Below are 19,535 nucleotides of genomic sequence, written 5' to 3'. Positions count from 1 at the left end.
GGTGCCTCCATTGCCCTTCGTCTGCTCCTTTTTGGGCCTCTATTGCCCTTCGTCTGCTCCTTTTGGGGCCTCCATCGCCCTTCGTCTGCTCCTTTAGTTGCCTCCATTGCCCCTTGTATGGTGCTTTTGGTGGCTCCATTGCCCTTCGTCTGGCCGTTTTGGTGCTTCCATTGCCCTTTTTGTGGTGATTTTGGTGGCTTCATTGCCCTTTGTATGGCGCTTTTGGTGGCTTCATTGCCCTTTGTATGGCTATTGCCTTCATATGGCCCCATTAGTGGCTCCATTGCCCTTTGTCTCTTCTAGTGGCTCCATTGCCCTTTGTTTGGCCCTTTTGGGTGGCTCCATTGCCCTTTGTCTGGCCCTTTTGGTGGCTCCATTGCTCTGTCTGCTCCTTTTCGTACCTCCATTGCCCTTTGTATGTTGCTTTTGGTGGCTTCATTACCCTTTGTATGGTGCTTTTGGTGGCTTCATTGCCGTTTGTATGGCTATAGCCTTCATCTGGCCCCATAAGTGGCTCCATTGCCCTTTTTCTCTTCTAATGGCTCCATAGCCTCTTCTAATGGCTCCATTGCCCTTCGTCTGGTTCTGTTAATGACTCCATTTGGCTTCATTACCCTACGTCTGGCCCTTGTGGTGACTCCATTTCCCTTCATCTGGACGTTTTTGGTGGCTCCATTGCCCTTCATCTGGTGCTCTTGATGGCTCCATTGCCCTTCATATGGACGTTTTTGGTGGCTCCATTGCCCTTCGTCTGCTCCTTTTGTTGCCTCAATTCCTCTTCGTCTGCTCCTTTTGGTGCCTTAATTACCGTTCATCTCTTCCTTTTGGTGCCTCCATTGCCCTTCATGTTGTCCTTCCGGAGGTTCCATTGCCTTTTATAGGGCATTCCTAATGGCCTCATTGCCCTTCGTCTCTTCTGAAGGCCTCATTGCCCCTTCGTCTCTTTTGAAGGCCTCATTGCCCCCTTCATCTTGCCCCATTAGTGGCTCCATTGCCTCTTCTAATGGCTACCTTGCCCTTCGTCTGCTCCTTTTGGTGTCTCCATTTCCACTTGTCTGGCCCTTTTGGCCTTTTGGTGCCTCCATTACCCCTTTTTGAGGTGCTTATGGTGGCTTCATTGCCCTTCATCTGGCCCCATTAGTGGCTCCATTGCCTCTTCTAATGGTTCCATTGCCCTTTGACTGGCACTTTTGTTGGCTCCATTGCCCTTCATCTGGCCCTTTTGGTGGCTCCATTGCCCTTCGTCTGGCCCTTTTGGTGGCTCCATTGACCTTCGTCTGGCCCTTTTGGTGGCTCCATTGACCTTCGTCTGGCCCTTTGGGTGGCTCCATTGCCCTTTCTCTGCTTCTTTTGGTGCCTCCATTGCCCTTCATCTGCTCCTTTTGGTTCCTCCATTGCCCTTTGTGTGGTGCTTTTGGTGGCTCCATTGCCCTTTGTCTGGTCCTTTTAGTGGTTCCATTGCCATTAATCTCTTCTAATGGCCCCCATTGCCCTTTGTCTCTTCTGATGGCTCCATTGCCCTTCGTCTGTTCCTTTTAGGTGCTCCATTGCCCTTTTTCTGCCCCTTTTGATGGCTCCATTGCCATTTGTGTGCTCCTTCTCGTGCCTCCATTGCCCTTCGTCTGCTCCTTATGGTGCCTCCATTGCCCTTTCTGTGGTGCTTTTGGTGGCTTCATTGCCCTTCATCTGGCCCCATTAGTGGCTCCATTGCTTCCTCTAATTGCTCCATTGCCCTTTTGTCGGGCCCTTTTGGTGGTTCCATTGACCTTTGTCTGCTTCTTTTGGTGCCTCCATTACCCTTTACTTCTTCTGGTGCCTCCCTTGCCCTTCGTCTGCTACTTTTGGTGCCTCCATTGCCCTTCATCAGCTGCTATTGGTGCCTCCATTGCCCTTCATGTGGTTCTTTTAGTGGCCCCATTGCCCTTTGTCTCTTCTGGTAGCTCCATTGCCTTTTATCTGGTTCTTTTATTGGCTCCATTGCCCCTTGTCTGGCCCTTTTTGTGGCTCCATTGCCCTTTGTCTGCTCCTTTTCATGCCTTCATTGTCCTTCGTCTGCTCCTTTTCATGCCTTCATTGCCCTTTGTCTGCTCCTTTAGTTGCCTCCATTACCCTTTGTCTAACCCTTTTGGTGGCTCCATTGCCCTTTGTCTGGCCCTTTTGGTGGCTCCATTGCCCTTTGTCTGCTCCTTTTCGTACCTCCATTGCCCTTTGTATGGTGCTTTTGGTGGCTCCATTGCCCTTCGTCTGCTCCTTTTGGTGTTTCCATTGATACTTGTCTGGCCGTTTTGGTGCCTCCATTGCCCTTTGAATGGCGCTTTTGGTGGCTTCATTGCCCTTTGTATGGCTATTGCCTCCATATGGCCCCATTAGTGGCTCCATTGCCCTTTGTCTGCTCCTTTTTGTACCTCCATTGCCCTTTGTATGTTGCTTTTGGTGGCTTCATTACCCTTTGTATGGTGCTTTTGGTGGCTTCATTGCCCTTTGTATGGTGTTTTTGGTGGCTTCATTGCCCTTTGTATGGCTATTGCCTTCATCTGGCCCCCTAAATGGCTCCATTGCCCTTTGTCTCTTCTAATGACTCCATTGCCTCTTCTAATGGCTCCATTGCCCTTCGTCTGGTTCTGTTAATGACTCCATTTGGCTTCATTACCCTACGTCTGGCTCTTGTAGTGACTCCATTGCCGTTCGTCTGGTGCTTTTGATGGCTTCATTGCCCTTCATCTGGACGTTTTTGGTGGCTCCATTGCCCTTCATCTGGTGCTTTTGATGGCTCCATTGCCCTTCATCTGGTGCTTTTGATGGCTCCATTGCCCTTCATCTGGACGTTTTTGGTGGCTCCATTGCCCTTCATCTGGACGTTTTTGGTGGCTCCATTGCCCTTCGTCTGCTCCTTTTGGTGTCTCAATTCCTCTTAGTCTGCTCCTTTTGGCGCCTCGATTCCTCTTCGTCTGCTCCTTTTGGCGCCTCAATTCCTCTTCGTCTGCTCCTTTTGGTGCCTTAATTACCGTTCATCTCTTCCTTTTGGTGCCTCCATTGCCCTTCATGTTGTCCTTCCGGAGGTTCCATTGTAGGGCATTCCTAATGGCCTCATTGCCCTTCGTCTCTTTTTAAGGCCTCATTGCCCCTTCATCTGGCCCCATTAGTGGCTCCATTGCCTCTTCTAATGGCTCCATTGCCCTTCGTCTGCTCCTTTTGGTGTCTCCATTGCCACTTGTCTGGCCCTTTTGGCGCCTCCATTACCCCTTTTTGTGGTGCTTTTGGTTTCTCCATTGCCCTTCGTCTGGCCCTTTTGGTAGCTCCATTGCCCTTCGTCTGGGCCTTTTGGTGGCTCCATTGCCCTTTCTCTGCTTCTTTTGGTGCCTCCATTGCCCTTCGTCTGCTTCTTTTGGTGCCTCCATTGCCCTTCGTCTGCTTCTTTTGGTGCCTCCATTGCCCTTCGTCTGCTTCTTTTGGTGCCTCCATTGCCATTAATCTCTTCTAATGGCCCCCATTGCCCTTTGTCTCTTCTGATGGCTCCATTGCCCTTGTTCTGGCCCTTTTGGTGTCTCCATTGCCCTTTGTCTGCTCCTTCTTGTGCCTCCATTGCCCTATGTCTGCTCCTTTTCGTGCCTCCTTTCCCCTTCGTCTGCTACTTTAGTTGCCTCCATTGCCCTTTGTCTGGTCCTTTTGGTGTCTCCATTGCCCTTCATCTGCTCCTTTTGGTGCCTCCATTGCCCTTTCTGTGGTGCTTTTGGTGGCTTCATTGCCCTTTGTAAGGCACTTTTGGTGGCTTCATTGCCCTTTGTATGGCTAGTGCCTTCATCTGGCCCCATTAGTGGCTCCATTGCCCTTTGTCTCTTCTAATGGCTCCATTGCCTCTTCTAATGGCTCCATTGCCCTTTGTCTGCTCCTTTAGTTGCCTCCATTGCCCTTCGTCTGTCCCTTTTGGTGCTTCCATTGCCCTTCGTCTACTCCTTTTGGTGCCTTCATTGCCCATCGTCTGCTCCTTTTGGTGCCTCCATTGCCCCTTGTGTGGTGCTTTTGGTGGCTTCATTGCTCTTTGTGTGGTCCTTTTGTCGACTCCATTGCCCTTCATGTGGCTCTTTTGGTGGCTCCATTGCCCTTTGTCTGGTCCTTTTAGTGGCTTCATTGCCCTTTGTCTCTTCTCATGGCTCCATTGCTCTTCGTCTGGTCCTTTTAATGGCTCCCTTGCCCTTTGTCTGCTCCTTTTCGTGGCTCCATTACCCTTAGTCTGTTCCTTTTGGTGCCTCCATTGCTCTTCATGTGCCTCCATTGCCCTTCGTCTGGCCCTTTTGGTAGCTCCATTGCCCTTTGTCTGGGCCTTTTGGTGGCTCCATTGCCCTTTCTCTGCTTCTTTTGGTGCCTCCATTGCCCTTCGTCTGCTTCTTTTGGTGCCTCCATTGCCCTTCGTCTGCTCCTTTTGGCGCCTCAATTCCTCTTCGTCTGCTCCTTTTGTTGCCTTAATTACCGTTCATCTCTTCCTTTTGGTGCCTCCATTGCCCTTCATGTTGTCCTCCCGGAGGTTCCATTGCCTTTTGTAGGGCATTCCTAATGGCCTCATTGCCCTTCGTCTCTTTTTAAGGCCTCATTGCCCCTTCATCTGGCCCCATTAGTGGCTCCATTGCCTCTTCTAATGGCTCCATTGCCCTTCGTCTGCTCCTTTTGGTGTCTCCATTGCCACTTGTCTGGCCCTTTTGGCGCCTCCATTACCCCTTTTTGTGGTGCTTTTGGATTCTCCATTGCCCTTCGTCTGGCCCTTTTGGTAGCTCCATTGCCCTTCGTCTGGGCCTTTTGGTGGCTCCATTGCCCTTTCTCTGCTTCTTTTGGTGCCTCCATTGCCCTTCGTCTGCTTCTTTTGGTGCCTCCATTGCCCTTCATCTGCTCCTTTTTGTGCCTCCATTGCCATTAATCTCTTCTAATGGCCCCCATTGCCATTAATCTCTTCTTATGGCCCCCATTGCCCTTTGTCTCTTCTGATGGCTCCATTGCCCTTGTTCTGGCCCTTTTGGTGTCTCCATTGCCTTTTGTCTGCTCCTTCTTGTGCCTCCATTGCCCTATGTCTGCTCCTTTTCGTGCCTCCTTTCCCCTTCGTCTGCTACTTTAGTTGCCTCCATTGCCCTTTGTCTGGTCCTTTTGGTGTCTCCATTGCCCTTCATCTGCTCCTTTTGGTGCCTCCATTGCCCTTTCTGTGGTGCTTTTGGTGGCTTCATTGCCCTTTGTAAGGCACTTTTGGTGGCTTCATTGCCCTTTGTATGGCTAGTGCCTTCATCTGGCCCCATTAGTGGCTCCATTGCCCTTTGTCTCTTCTAATGGCTCCATTGCCTCTTCTAATGGCTCCATTGCCCTTTGTCTGCTCCTTTAGTTGCCTCCATTGCCCTTCGTCTGTCCCTTTTGGTGCTTTCATTGCCCTTCGTCTGCTCCTTTTGGTGCCTTCATTGCCCATCGTCTGCTCCTTTTGGTGCCTCCATTGCCCCTTGTGTGGTGCTTTTGGTGGCTTCATTGCTCTTTGTTTGGTCCTTTTGTCGACTCCATTGCCCTTCATGTGGCTCTTTTGGTGGCTCCATTGCCCTTTGTCTGGTCCTTTTAGTGGCTCCATTGCCCTTTGTCTCTTCTCACGGCTCCATTGCCCTTCGTCTGGTCCTTTTAATGGCTCCATTGCCCTTTGTCTGCTCCTTTTCGTGGCTCCATTACCCTTAGTCTGTTACTTTTGGTGGCTCCATTGCCCTTTCTCTGCTTCTTTTGGTGCCTCCATTGCCCTTCGTCTGCTTCTTTTGGTGCCTCCATTGCCCTTCGTCTGCTTCTTTTGGTGCCTCCATTGCCCTTCGTCTGCTTCTTTTGGTGCCTCCATTGCCCTTCATCTGCTCCTTTTTGTGCCTCCATTGCCCTTTGTCTGGTCTTTTTAGTGGCTCCATTGCCATTAATCTCTTCTAAATGGCCCCCATTGCCCTTTGTCTCTTCTGATGACTCCATTGCCCTTGTTCTGGCCCTTTCGGTGTCTCCATTGCCCTTTGTCTGCTCCTTCTTGTGCCTCCATTGCCCTATGTCTGCTCCTTTTCGTGCCTCATTTCCCCTTCGTCTGTTACTTTAGTTGCCTCCATTGCCCTTTGTCTGGTCCTTTTGGTATCTCCATTGCCCTTCATTTTCTCCTTTTGGTGCCTCCATAGCCCTTTGTAAGGCACTTTTGGTGGCTTCATTGCCCTTTGTAAGGCACTTTTGGTGGCTTCATTGCCCTTTCTGTGGTGCTTTTGGTGGCTTCATTGCCCTTTGTAAGGCACTTTTGGTGGCTTCATTGCCCTTTGTAAGGCACTTTTGGTGGCTTCATTGCTCTTTGTAAGGCACTTTTGATGGCTTCATTGCCCTTTGTATGGCTAGTGCCTTCATCTGGCCCCATTAGTGGCTCCATTGCCCTTTGTCTGCTCCTTTAGTTGCCTCCATTGCCCTTCGTCTGTCCCTTTTGGTGCTTCCATTGCCCTTCGTCTGCTCCTTTTGGTGCCTTCATTGCCCATCGTCTGCTCCTTTTGGTGCCTCCATTGCCCCTTGTGTGGTGCTTTTGGTGGCTTCATTGCTCTTTGTGTGGTCCTTTCGTCGACTCCATTGCCCTTCATGTGGCTCTTTTGGTGGCTCCATTGCCCTTTGTCTGGTCCTTTTAGAGGCTCCATTGCCCTTTGTCTCTTCTCATTGCTCCATTGCCCTTTGTCTGGCCCTTTTGGTGGCTCCATTGCCCTTTGTCTGCTCCTTTTCGTACCTCCATTACCCTGAGTCTGTTCCTTTTGGTGCCTCCATTGCTCTTCATGTGCCTCCATTGCCCTTTGTCTGGCCATTTTTGTACCTCCATTGTCCTTTTGTGTAGCCCTTTCGATGGCACCATTCCCCTTCGTGTGGTACTTTTGGTAGCTCCAATGCCCTTTTAATGGTTTCATTGCCCTTCATGTGGTCCTTTTGGTGGCTCCATTGCCCTTCATGTGGTCCTTTTGGTTGGTTAATTCCCATTTGTAGTGCACTCCTAATGGCTTCATTGCCCTTCGTCTTGCCTCATTAGTGGCTCCATTGCCCTTTGTCTCTTCCGATAGCTCCATTGCCCTTCGTAGGCCCTTTTGATGGCTCCATTGTCCTTCGTCTGCTCCTTTTGGTGCCTCCAATTGCCCTTCGTCTGCTCCTTTTGGTGCCTCCAATTGCCTTTCGTCTGCTCCTTTTGGTGCCTCCAATTGCCCTTCCTTTTTGGTGCCGCCCTTGCCCTTCATGTGGTCCTTTTTTGTGGCCTCATTGCCCTCATTCTCTTCTAATGGCCTAATTGCCCCTTATCTGGACCAATTAGTACCTCCATTGCCCTTCGTCTGGTATTTTCATGGCTTCATAGCCCTTCGTGTGATCCTTGTAGTGGCTCTATTACCCTTTGTCTGGTCGTTTTGGTGTCTTCATTGTCCTTCATATGGTTCTTTTCCAGTGGATTCTTTGCCTATTGTAGGGCACTCCTAATTTCTTCATTGCCCTTAGTCTCTTCATATGCCCTCATTGCCCTTTGTGTGGCCCCATTAGTGTCTCCATTGCCCTATGTCTCTTTTGAAGCCCTCGTTGCCCTTTGTCTGGTCATTTTGGTTACTCCATTGCCCTTCGTCTGGCCCTTTTGATGGCTACTTTGCTCTTTGGGCCTTCTAAGTGTTTCATTGCCCTTTGTCTGGTCATTTGATGGCTCCATTGCCCTTCATCTGGCCCCTTTGGTGGCTACATTGCCCTTTGTCTGGTCCATTTAATTTTTCCCTTACCCTTTGGGTGGTCCTTATTGTGGCTCAATTGCAATTCATCTGCTCCTTTTGGTGCCTCAATTGCCCCCTCGCCTGCTTCTTTTGGTGCCTCAATTGCCCTTAGTCTGCTCCTTTTAGTGCCTCAATTGCCCTTTTGGTCCCTCCATTACCCTTTGTCTGGTCCTTTGGTACTTCCATTGCCCTTTTCTTGCCTTTATGGTGTCTCCATTGCCCTTCGTGTGGTACTCTTGGTAGCTCCATTGCCCTTCGTGTGGTCCTTTTTGTGGCTCCATTGCCCTTCGTGTGGTCCTTTTGGTGGCTCCATTGCCCTTAGTTTGGCCATTTTTAAAGGCAACATTGCCCTTTGTGTGGTACTTTTGATGGCTTTGTTGCCTTTCGTCTCTAAGTGCTTCATTGCCCTTTGTCTGGTACTCTTGGTGGCTCCATTGCCCATAGCCTGGTCCTTTTTGGTGGCTCCATTGCCCTTCGTCTGGTCCTTTTTGATGGCTCCATTGCCCTCCGTGTGGTCCTTTTTGGGGTTCCATTGCCCTTCATCTGGTCCTTTTTGGGGTTCCATTAACCTTTGTCTGGTCCTCTTATGTGGCTTCATTACCCTTCGTCTGCTCCTTTTGGTGCCTCCATTGCCCTTCATCTGGCGCTTTTGGTGTCTCCATTGGCCTTCATGTGGTCCTTTTGGTGACTCCATTGCCTTTTTTCTGGTCCTTTTGGTGGATTCATTGCCTTTTGTAGGGCACTCCCAATGGCTTCAATGCCCTTAATGGACTCATTGCCTTTCATTTGGCCACATTTGTGTCCCTATTGCCCTTCATCTCTTCTGAAGGCATCATTGCCCTTCATCTGGTCCTTTTGGTGGTTCCATTGCCCCTCATGTGGTCTTCTTAGTGCCTCAATTGCCCTTCGTCTGCTCTTTTTGGTGCCTCCATTACCCTTTTGGGGCCTCAATTGCCCTTTGTCTGCCCTTTTTCATGTCTACATTGCCCTTTGTTTGGTGCTTTTTGGTGGCTCCATTGCCTTTTGTGTGGTGCTTTTTGGTGGCTCCATTGCCTTTTGTGTGGTGCTTTTTGGTGGCTCCATTGCCTTTTGTGTGGTGCTTTTTGGTGGCTCCATTGCCTTTTGTGTGGTGCTTTTTGGTGGCTCCATTGCCTTTTGTGTGGTGCTTTTTGGTGGCTCCATTGCCTTTTGTGTGGTGCTTTTTGGTGGCTCCATTGCCTTTTGTGTGGTGCTTTTTGGTGGCTCCATTGCCTTTTGTGTGGTGCTTTTTGGTGGCTCCATTGCCTTTTGTGTGGTGCTTTTTGGTGGCTCCATTGCCTTTTGTGTGGTGCTTTTTGGTGGCTCCATTGCCTTTTGTGTGGTGCTTTTTGGTAGCTCCATTGCCCTTTGTGTGGTGCTTTTTGGTGGCTCCATTGCCCTTTGTGTGGTGCTTTTTGGTGCCTCCATTGCCTTTTTTTCTGATCCCTTTGGTGTCTCCATTGCCTTTTTTCTGGTCCTTATGGTGGATTCATTGTCTTTTGTAGGGCACTCCTAATGGCTTCATTGCCCTTAGTCTTCTAATGGCCTCATTGCCCTTCATCTGGCCCCATTTGTGCCCCTATTGCCCTTCATCTCTTCTGAAGGCATCATTGCCCTTAGTCTGGTCTTTTTGGTAGCTCCATTGCCTCTAGTATGGTCTTTTTGGTACCTCTCTAGCCCTTTTGATGGCTCCATTGCCCTTTGTCTGGCCTTTTTGATGGCTCCATTGCCCTTTGTCTGGCCCTTATGATGGCTCCATTGCCCTTCGTGTGATCCTTATGGTGTCTCCATTGCCCTTCATATGGCCCTTTTGATGGCTCCATTGCCCTTTGTCGGGCATGCCTAATGGCTTCATCGCCCTTTGTCGGGCATGCCTAATGGCTTCATCGCCCTTTGTCGGGCATGCCTAATGGCTTCATCGCCCTTTGTCGGGCATGCCTAATGGCTTCATCGCCCTTTGTCGGGCATGCCTAATGGCTTCATCGCCCTTTGTCGGGCATGCCTAATGGCTTCATCGCCCTTTGTCGGGCATGCCTGATGGCTTCATTGCCCTTTGTCGAGCATGCCTGATGGCTTCATTGCCCTTTGTCTCTTCAAATGCCATTTTGCCCTTTGTTTGCCCTCTTTATTAGCTCCATTGCCCTTCATCTGGTCCTTTTGATGGCTCCATTGCCCTTCGTGTGGCCCTTTTGAAGGCTACATTGCCCTTCATCTGGCCCTTTTGATGGCTACAATTGCCTATTGTCTGGATCTTTCAATAGCTTCATTGTCCTTCATCCAGCATCTTCTATGGCTTCATTGCCTAGCACTCTTAATGGTGTCATTGCCCTTCATCTTTTGGTCTCAAAGCTTCATTATCCTTCATCTGCTCCCTTTAATAGCTTCATTGCCCTTCATCCGGCTTTTTAATGGGATAATTGCCCTTCATCCGGCATTTTTAATGTCTCTAATGCCCTTCATCCGTCATATTTAATGGCTTCATTGCCCTTCTTTTGGCTCTTAATGGCTTCACTGCCCTTCTTGTGACTCTTAATGGCTTCATTGCCCTTCTTGCGACTTTTAATGGCTTCATTGCCCTTCTTGCAACTCTTAATGGCTTCATTGCCCTTCTTGTGACTCTTAATGGCCTTATTGCCCTTCGTGTGGCACTCTTAACGGCTTACTTGCTTGTCGTCTGGCACTCAATGGCTTCCTTGCCCTTTTTCTGTCCCTTGTATTTGATTCATTGCCCTAAGTCTGACCCATCCTTCACTACCCTTCCTCTGGCACTTCGCTTCATTACCCTTCGTTTGGCACTATTAAAACCGTCGTTTTACTACCGCCCGAGTTCTTTAATTTGATGCCGCCACCATCTTATGCAATTTCTGCCACTATATAATAATCAACTGCTGCCCGTATTTCACTTCTGCCACTGACTAATGTAACGTCAGCTTTCAACTTGAACTCACTAGCTTTCTTTGCTATGTTACTGATTACTTCCGAGAGGCGATATCAGCTTAATGTAATATAGGTTATTTTGCTGCTTGCCTTCTTCCCTTCTATTGTTGAACTGCTTTTCATGCTATCAGTCAACTTTGTTCATCTTCTTTATTGATAGAGTTCTATTTCTGGAAAAGAGTTCACATCGTAAAAAAATAAATATTATAATTTGATTGATTTAGCTGCATACTAAATGTGAAACTATCTTTATTTTTAACTATGGCATATTGAAAATATATGAAGTGTGATCTCTCTGCCTTTTTATTTATCCTGAAATTGAAAGTATTTTAGCAATAAAAAAACTAGCGACAGTTAAAGCAACTAAAGTTTTAACTAAAAAAGTTTTGTTTGAATCTTGAACACTTGAGAATATTATGTAAAATGTGTACAATAATGGATAGAGTAAATTTAGACGACATATAGTAGTCCAATAGGAGGTTGGTGATATTGAACTGGGCTACAATTGGAACTGTGAAATACTTTATATCATACCACAGGTGTTAAATTTACTAAAAAAAAAAATTAATATTGACAATTAATAAATTTCCCTCATTCTAGTGTTGTGCCTTATGTCCTAAATAATATAAAGAAATATGACCTACTACTTTACAAATGCTGTTATTGTTTATGTCAGTCATCCATGTGTAGCTTTAATTTTCTCAATGCATGTATGAAAACTTGGTAAAATACACGTAGTTTTTCCAACTATGAATGTATAATAGTCTTCGCAGTAAAATGTCATACGTCAATTAGTTGATCTGCACTATGGCAACAAAGTTGATCTGCAATATGGCAACTCTTAAGTTTGGCTCTCTCATTTGGAGTCGGATATAGATGAGACAACCTTTGATTAGAATTTGGGAAATTCAGATTATTGGATTTTTGTCTAGAAGGTTGCCTACAATTCAAGTTTCAAATATTGTTTTGAAATGAAAATAGTTATCTCATTAAATCACCCCTTCTCATCTTTATGCAAGTGCTTTCAGTCCTTTCCGCAACCATTTTCTGACAAGGAAAAAAAAAAACTGCAAATAAGTATTCTTATCTAGTTTGAAGGGAAGATATTTAAATTACCCTTCCATTAACAATATTCTCTATCATCTCATAGGAAACACTTTGTTTTCCCATGTTTTTTCATAGCATCATAAAAACTTCTGACGTTTTTCTAGGCTATATTCATTGAATTTTTTGTTTGCTCATTATGTTTTGATGTTATGGTTATGTTCAAAGATGCACGAAGTATCAGTGACAATAACAAAATGACTGAAGAGTAAAGGTTTCCCAGAAAGGGTGGTAATGAGAACAGTGTGCTAGCAAAATCTTGCTAATGTGGGCTATTGGTACATGTAACATACGTAACACTGGATTTAAAGGAAGGGTTATATTTCTGCTTAGTAAATCCTGAAATAAGAGGGATATATCTTTATGATACCCAGTGGTGAAGTATAACTAAAGCTAAAAGCTCATGCTAACTGAAAGTTGATCATATTTACTGCTTTCTCAAAACATGCAACTTTCAAAATAAGATATTAAACTACTTTTTTGTTTATTGACCAATATTTGTCATTTAAACACGTAGATGGGAAATTTTACAGAATAGTTCTGTAGAACTTTAAAAACATATGAAAAATGGCAATCTTTACTATCATTGCTAATAAACATGGAAAATATACATATGATGAAAGAATTGATAAGAGAACATAAGAGATTATAATATTTTTTGTTAAAGAGATTATCTTTAAAATGATTCTTGCAATATTAAAATTGGTTGAAAAACAAAAGATAGTTTGAAATTGCCCTAAAATAACAATTAGGGGCCTAGTCGTGCCAAACTTTACTTACAGATAAAAGAAAAAACAAAAAATCAACCAAACCTTAAAGCAAGAAAATCTGAACAAACTAAGCCAAATTAGAATATGCTAATGCTGTTCGTGATGCACAACTGCAGGTGGAACTTATTAACGGGTACTTTGGTAGCCTAGTCTCATCCATTACAGAGATCGAAAAAGATATGTTTAGAGAAAATAGTAATTTTTGTTGGCCAAGAAAGCTGGGTAAAAGCGCAAGAGACTTGCCACGACTATCATTAAGATAAAGCAAAAGCCATTTTAACTTTCCTCTATGACAGAGAGGCATGATGCTATCGAGAAACTAGCTCTCCAGTTTCTCTATTTGCAATGAATTAATTGCCTAACTTTGACACAGACTTTGGAACCAATAAGAAGAACAAGCATGGAAGCTATGATCACCCAACTTCAACTATTCCAGCTTGTCAAGTAACCCGTAAGCCTGAAGAACAGCTTCCGTGAATTTTAAGATTATAGATAAAATACACCTATGGAGAGCCTGGCGGACATAATTAGATACTCAGAGACCAAGCAAAATTAATCTTAAAGATATCCGGAATCACACCTGATCCAAAAACTATTGCTAGCAACAATATGGTCTTGAGAAAGTAAAGTAACTTTCCTGGAACATGGTAATGCAGAAACACCAAATAAGAGATTCCAAGACTCCAAAATGCTCATCGAAAGTATCCGGCAGTGGTGAGAATTACAAAATTTAAATTGATCTGTTAAGCCATAGCAATACACAGATGCAAGGTGCAATAGCACCATGTTTGAAAACTGGTCCTACCATCTATTATCATCACCTAAGGATTTGTCAAAAGGTCACATTGGCAACGATGGACCTCTATTCGATTAGAGTACTATCGTTTAACATATACCAATCATTTTATTTTTAGAATACTTAACCTTGGTGAGAGAGACTGGTAGCGATTTTCACTGCTTTTGTCTGGATTAAAAATGATAAGATAAAAGCAGGGTATTTTGTTCATATCGGAAAGGCTTCCAGAGAAATTTACTGTAAAATGATAGAGTACTCCTCTCTGAAGGTACTAAATCCTCCAGTCCCAGATTTGATTTTTTTATTCATGGCCATGTGAGGAGATAGATTTTCTATTAACATGGTGCTCTCACATTCAAATTCTTGATGAAAGATTAGAGGGGCACAATTCTCTGCTTTCACTTGAGAACACAAGCTTAATGACTTTTTTTTTATTAGTAGTAGCTTTTTAAGTTTGTAAGATTGATTTGGTAACTGGAACAAGTGTAATTTTTAGAGAAGCTGATGTTGGAAAATTGATCAAGTTATTGTGAGTTATTGATATGACTGCCAATGAAATAAGAAAGCCTGGTGTTGAGTGGAATAAATCAGTAAGTAAAACCTCAAATTTGGCAACCAACCAACAAACACTTACAAAAATTAGAGTTATGTTTATCCAAGAACTTTGCCAAGGATGTAACTTTTGAGAAGGACCTCTAATCCGTGACACTGGAATCTCCAGTAACAGTATTGCCACATCAGCACAGCAAACAATGATTTAAAGTATATAGACTCCATTTTGAGACTTTTTACAATTATAGATGTGTAGGTCTAAGATAATTTACCATTTTTGCCTTAATTTCCAGGGTCCATTGAACCTTCCAAACAAAACTTTTGGCACTTTTACATTTGGCAAGCAGTTAGTGACTAATTCAGTGGAAAGTGATTAGTCAACATATGGAGACATACATAGCTGCTGGTAAATCAAATGCCGGCAAAATTGTTTTTTCTTTTTCTTTTTTTTACACTGGCCAAGAAGACGAGATTTCCCTAATAATTTCCAAAGTTCATCCACTACCCTCAGAGGAAGTGGTATTGCTGTACAACTGTCAGAGAAAATCAGTTATTTGAGACAAAAGTTTGATGAAGCTCTAGGCATCAAGGTATCTTCCATTCAGATCTCTTTAGGGCTAAGAAAAATCTCTACTTTCTAAAACATGACCATATATTAAATTGTTTCTGAAATCGATAAGCTATCTTAGAACTTGTACCAGCACAAGAAAGAATAGAGTTTTATTTAGATTTGCATTGATAACCGAGCATTATTTTACATGAAATTTACAATTTAAATTTTATAAATACTTACAGAAAGTATTTGATACACATTCTCATATACTCCCTTGTCATTGAATCCTGTGGTTCGATCTGTTATTCTATGTTACGCTGGATTTTCTGGCAGTGCGATTCAAAACCACGTCTTCTATAATTCTGTGAAAATAAAGAACATTTACTACAAATTACTTTGAAATTACATTACGAGAAGCAAACTTGGTTTACACTTTAATATTGATGACATTCATATAATCTTGAGAATTTAGTTTGCAAACGCCAATAGTTTGTTGAAAACAGCCGATTTTTTTTTTTTGTAAAAGCTGTTAAAAGACCAGAATACAAACCTTGTGCATAAAGTTAATGATGCATTTTTATCACTGTAGGAAGGAGAGAGAGAGAGAGAGAGAGAGAGAGAGAGAGAGAGAGAGAGAGAGAGAGAGAGAGAGAGAGAGATTACCTGGCTTAATTGCCCTTCGTCTTGCTGCAGCTCAAACTCCATAATCAACTGTCGTTTCGCAGCTCCTACTTAATTGTTCTATTGTAACTTCTGGTCCTGGTTTCATTACTGTCAAGTTTTATTTCATTAGATACTGTAGGTGTTGTCTTTTAGTTACTGCTTTTATGTGAAATTCGTACGGGTGCTTTCAATGTTACTCTTGCTGTCTATATTTAGTGCCTGCTTACTTTGTAGAATTTTCTATTCTAGTAATTTTCGATAATATTACATCTGGTGAATTTCTTAATGCCCTCTGATGCTGCTATTGTTAATTTCAGACATTCAGCTACCAGTTGTATATTTTTTCTGAAGCCTGCATGCCTTAGTCTCTTCTGGCATTGTAATTTTTCTTCTGTGAAGCTTAACTTATTCCGCCAGCTTTATATATAAAACTATTCCTTACTCAATTTCTTATACTGTTAATGCAGCTTTCATTATAACCTGGGCTCCTGTGGGCTTTTTGTCATGCGTTGCTGCAGCCGCTACAAGATTTATATTAAACTCCTTCCTACTTTCTTTTAACCATGTACACCTTTCTTAATACCCTCTGCAGCTGCTCATTCAAGCTACTGCTGACAGTTTTTGTCTTTTTCTTTCTCCCTTGCCATCATACTTCTACCTACATACCTTAGTTAACAGTTGTATATTTCACAATCATCGTTCTTCATTTTGCTGCCGCTGCCATTATTTGCAATTTCTGCTACTTTATTTTATATACAGATGTTGCCAGTTTTTTTTTTTAACATCTGCCACTGCCTTCTATATAACTTCTGCTTATCACTTAAACGCATGAGCTTTCTTGGTTACGGTTACTGCCTACTTGCAGTTTGCCTTCTTTTCCTGCTACCTGTCTTCATCTTTATCTTTGATAGCGTTCATTTCTGGAAAATAGTTCACATTGTATATGAGAAATTTATTTCAAATTTACTTATAATCTAATCGATCTGGCAGCAAACAAAATTCTTAATAATTATCCAAGTTTTCAACAATGGCATATTACAAATATATTTGAAGGATTTCTCTGCGTTTTCATTTATCCTGAAATTATAAGTATTTGAGTAGTAAGAAACTAGCGACTTAAAAAAATTGCATTTAAATCTTGAACAATAAGAACGGTATAAAAATGTACAATCATGGATATAGAGTAAGTTAAGGCCACCCCCCTAGTCCAGAGAGGTTGGGGCCTATTCAATGCAAGTGGGAGTGAAACCAAAAAGTTGAAAAGAAAACTGGACAGCAAATTACAAGAAAAATATCTGAAATAGTAGTAAAGCGAGTTTAACTGTGTGCAGGTACAGGCTCAAAGTTTATTCGTTACAAACACTCAAGTGCACCATGTTACAGCAATTATAAGATTTGGTAAATATTGTTTAAAACATTTTTCTTAAGTTCTTGGTTACACTGTTAATCTTTATCTATGAAGATTTAACGCCAGAAAGTTTAGTTTTCACTACGGATTTAAGATAATAACATGACATTTCGCTACCGTTAGAAAGGTAAAAATAGGAGCAAAGCATTCTATATAATACAAGGCACTAAATTCCATGGGAGTAGTGTCCAATTTATGCAAAAATAATTCTCACTCGATTGATTAAATCATTGATTTGTTTAACAAATTTTTAGCTGTGGTAGGGTTGATATCTGTTTATCCAGATTACAGGTCAAGCTTGCTTCAATGAATTAAGTAACTAGGCTCATTGCTGGAGTCTGACCGATTCAAGTACATTTGCTCTTCGAAGTAGAAGTTAAAGAGGCTGGACAGTAAGGACGAAGAGTTGTAGTAAAAGAATTGATAATAAACGTCCTATGAACTGCAGCTAGGGCCAAAGGCATCCTGGGAGAACCTTTAGTAATGCTTCAGGTGCACTGTGAGAGCATTACTACAGCACTACCCCCTTAAAAGGTAGCATAATAAAGTCATCATTACCTACTCGGGCAGGGTTAACCACATGGAAGGTGATAGAATTTGCAGTCTTGTGGATGTAGACGTTACTGCTATATTCTATGAAGCATAACAAAGAATACAGTTAATATTACATTGGAAGTAGTTAACTTTTGTATCCAAAACAGAAGATAAAAGGGCGCAAGATTATGGAGAAAACTCAAATTCTATACTAATCAAATAATTTTTGTATTAAACCGAGATTTATTTAGCAAATATAGTAAAATAATTCATTCAAATTACTTTATAAACAACTGTCCAGCTAGTTATTGACAACTTTAGTCCATAGTAAAAACTTTAATATAATTATATTTTGCAACTACAATATGGTGCAAGATCTTAATAATGAACGAATATGACTTATTTATAAACAAAATGAATAGAATTGAATAAATAAAATTTAATAGCTATTTCTTTTGTTAATGTACCACACTTAAAAAATCTTGAAATGGGTTTCCAGTTTAACTGTTCAATACCATATATCATAATCCCACAGGAAGTAAATTTTATGTTAGTAATAGAATTTATAACCAATCGGCAATGAATGAATTTCCCCCATCCCAGAGCTTTGTTTTATGTCCCAAATTCTATTAAATAATAAGTCCTGCAACATTACCAATAGTTATTATTGATGTCAAGTCATCCATGTGTAGCTTATATTTTCCTATTATGCCTGCATTAGAAAGGGTCTGTAAAATATACTTAGTTTTTCCGACCACCGACTGTATAATGAACAGGCTTTAACACTAGATTATTACCCGCTATCCCTTCAGTTTGGCCCGCACATTTGGAGCCAAATACGGTAGCGACCCACGACCTCAGCTTTGAATTTTGAAAATTCAGATTATTGCATTTTGGTTTGACGTTGTTTACTATTCAATATTTATAAATATAGTTATTAATGAAAACTATTCATCTAATCACTAAAACATCCCTTTCTTATATTTATTCAATTGCATCCGGTCCTTCACATATCCCTTTTCTGATCAAAGTAGCAGCTTATTTACTCTTTTGTAAACAGTTTGAGGGAAGGATATTTATATTAATCTCCCATCAGAAATTCTCTAACACCTCATAGTAGTCCCTGTTTTCTATGTTTCTTAACCCTGGATAGGTATGCTACTCTGACACCCCTTTAAGGGTATACTCGGTCGTGAGCGACCCCGACTCCGAAAAAAATTCAGGAAAAATTCAGTTATGCATCAATCTGTATTGTTTGACTTTCTAAAAATACTTCAAAGAATGCTAAAAACTAATAAAAATATAAATGATACCCATCTACAAAATAACTATTTATTGGAAATATATTAAAAATTTAAGTATACAAAAAAAGGACGATGTAAATATTCACAAAAAATAGAAATATACATATACACATAAATCCCTTTAGGGACACCTTCCTAGATGGCAAAGCAACAGCGTGTAATTGCTGGAAATGAGTTGGACCCATAGAAGTCAAGATCTGAAATGAGAAAAAAAAGGGTAACTTTTTTTTGGCCAAAAAAAAATTGTCCAAATTTCATGAATTTTTTTGGGTACCCAAATGAAATAGGAAGAAGCTAATTATTTTACAGAATAAACTCATATTATCCTAGAACAGAAATACATAATAAAATGTGCACTAAGATGTAATTTACTGTTATAACAGGGGCGAAATCTAAAAGGTCATTTTTGACGGCCTAGTTTCACAATGTAAATTTCTTATGAAAATAATTGTATCTCCTATAAAATATGATATTTATGCATTAAAATATACCAAAATATCACGAATTCTATACAGAACAAGAATATATAGAGATATGCCAACTTACCTTTCGGGTATGTCAACAAAATGGCCGCAGACCGCAAAAACTCTTACAGCCCAATCTACCACTTGAAATGAAGAATGGGGTTGCAAGCTCCATATTATCATCAAAATCTCTTTTTAACTCCATTAGAAGTGTTTTTTATGACATCCATGCCGAGGTAAAACTGCCACCTGGCCATTATTGAAGATAAATTCAAAATAAATAGAAAAAAATGAAATTTGCAAAAAATAAACAAAATTCAGAAATTAGCATGCGAGGGAAAATGGACCTCATGGCAATATATGGCATCTAAGCCAAAACCAATGTCATGCAAGTGGTAGACACACCATCCACCCACACTTTCCAACTATAAAGAACCAAACAAGTATCAACACTGTTAGACAATTTATAATTATGTAATAACTTTGCTGTTTGATCACTTACCCCTATAAAGGTATGTAGGGTCGAGGTCGACCCCTTGGGGAGGTAAAAAAAACGGAGAAGGAGGGAAGTTAGACGAAAATCAGTCTTAAAGCAGACAACAGGTTTTGAAAATGCTGTAGGGATCGTGTACGACCCATCATACTTCAGATTATTGCCTTTTGGTTTGACGTTGTTTA

General features: G+C 42.2%; 1 protein-coding gene and 1 long non-coding RNA gene across 2 annotated transcripts; both read right to left on the bottom strand.

Moving 5' to 3' along the window:
* Nucleotides 1-8,732: 8,732 nt before the first annotated feature.
* LOC137643778 (uncharacterized) lies at nucleotides 8,733-9,233 on the bottom strand. The gene has a single exon (XM_068376467.1). The coding sequence runs from the start codon at nucleotides 9,231-9,233 to the stop codon at nucleotides 8,733-8,735; it is 501 nt and encodes a 166-aa protein (XP_068232568.1).
* Nucleotides 9,234-10,538: 1,305 nt separating this feature from the next.
* Nucleotides 10,539-16,643, bottom strand: LOC137643457 (uncharacterized). The gene is made up of 3 exons (XR_011044947.1): nucleotides 15,148-16,643; nucleotides 14,725-14,846; nucleotides 10,539-10,879 (listed from the first exon to the last, which is right to left on the bottom strand). It is a non-coding gene; the product is annotated as an uncharacterized lncRNA (long non-coding RNA).
* Between the last annotated feature and the right edge of the window lie 2,892 nt (nucleotides 16,644-19,535).

Source organism: Palaemon carinicauda, chromosome 7 (assembly GCF_036898095.1).
Source record: "Palaemon carinicauda isolate YSFRI2023 chromosome 7, ASM3689809v2, whole genome shotgun sequence".
NCBI lineage: Eukaryota > Metazoa > Arthropoda > Malacostraca > Decapoda > Palaemonidae > Palaemon > Palaemon carinicauda.
This window is presented reverse-complemented; position numbering and strand designations above follow the sequence as displayed.

Excerpts from the sequence above, each read along its gene's own strand:
- LOC137643778 (XM_068376467.1), bottom strand. The coding sequence starts at position 9,233 with ATGGAGACACCAAAGGGATCAGAAAAAAAGGCAATGGAGGCACCAAAA.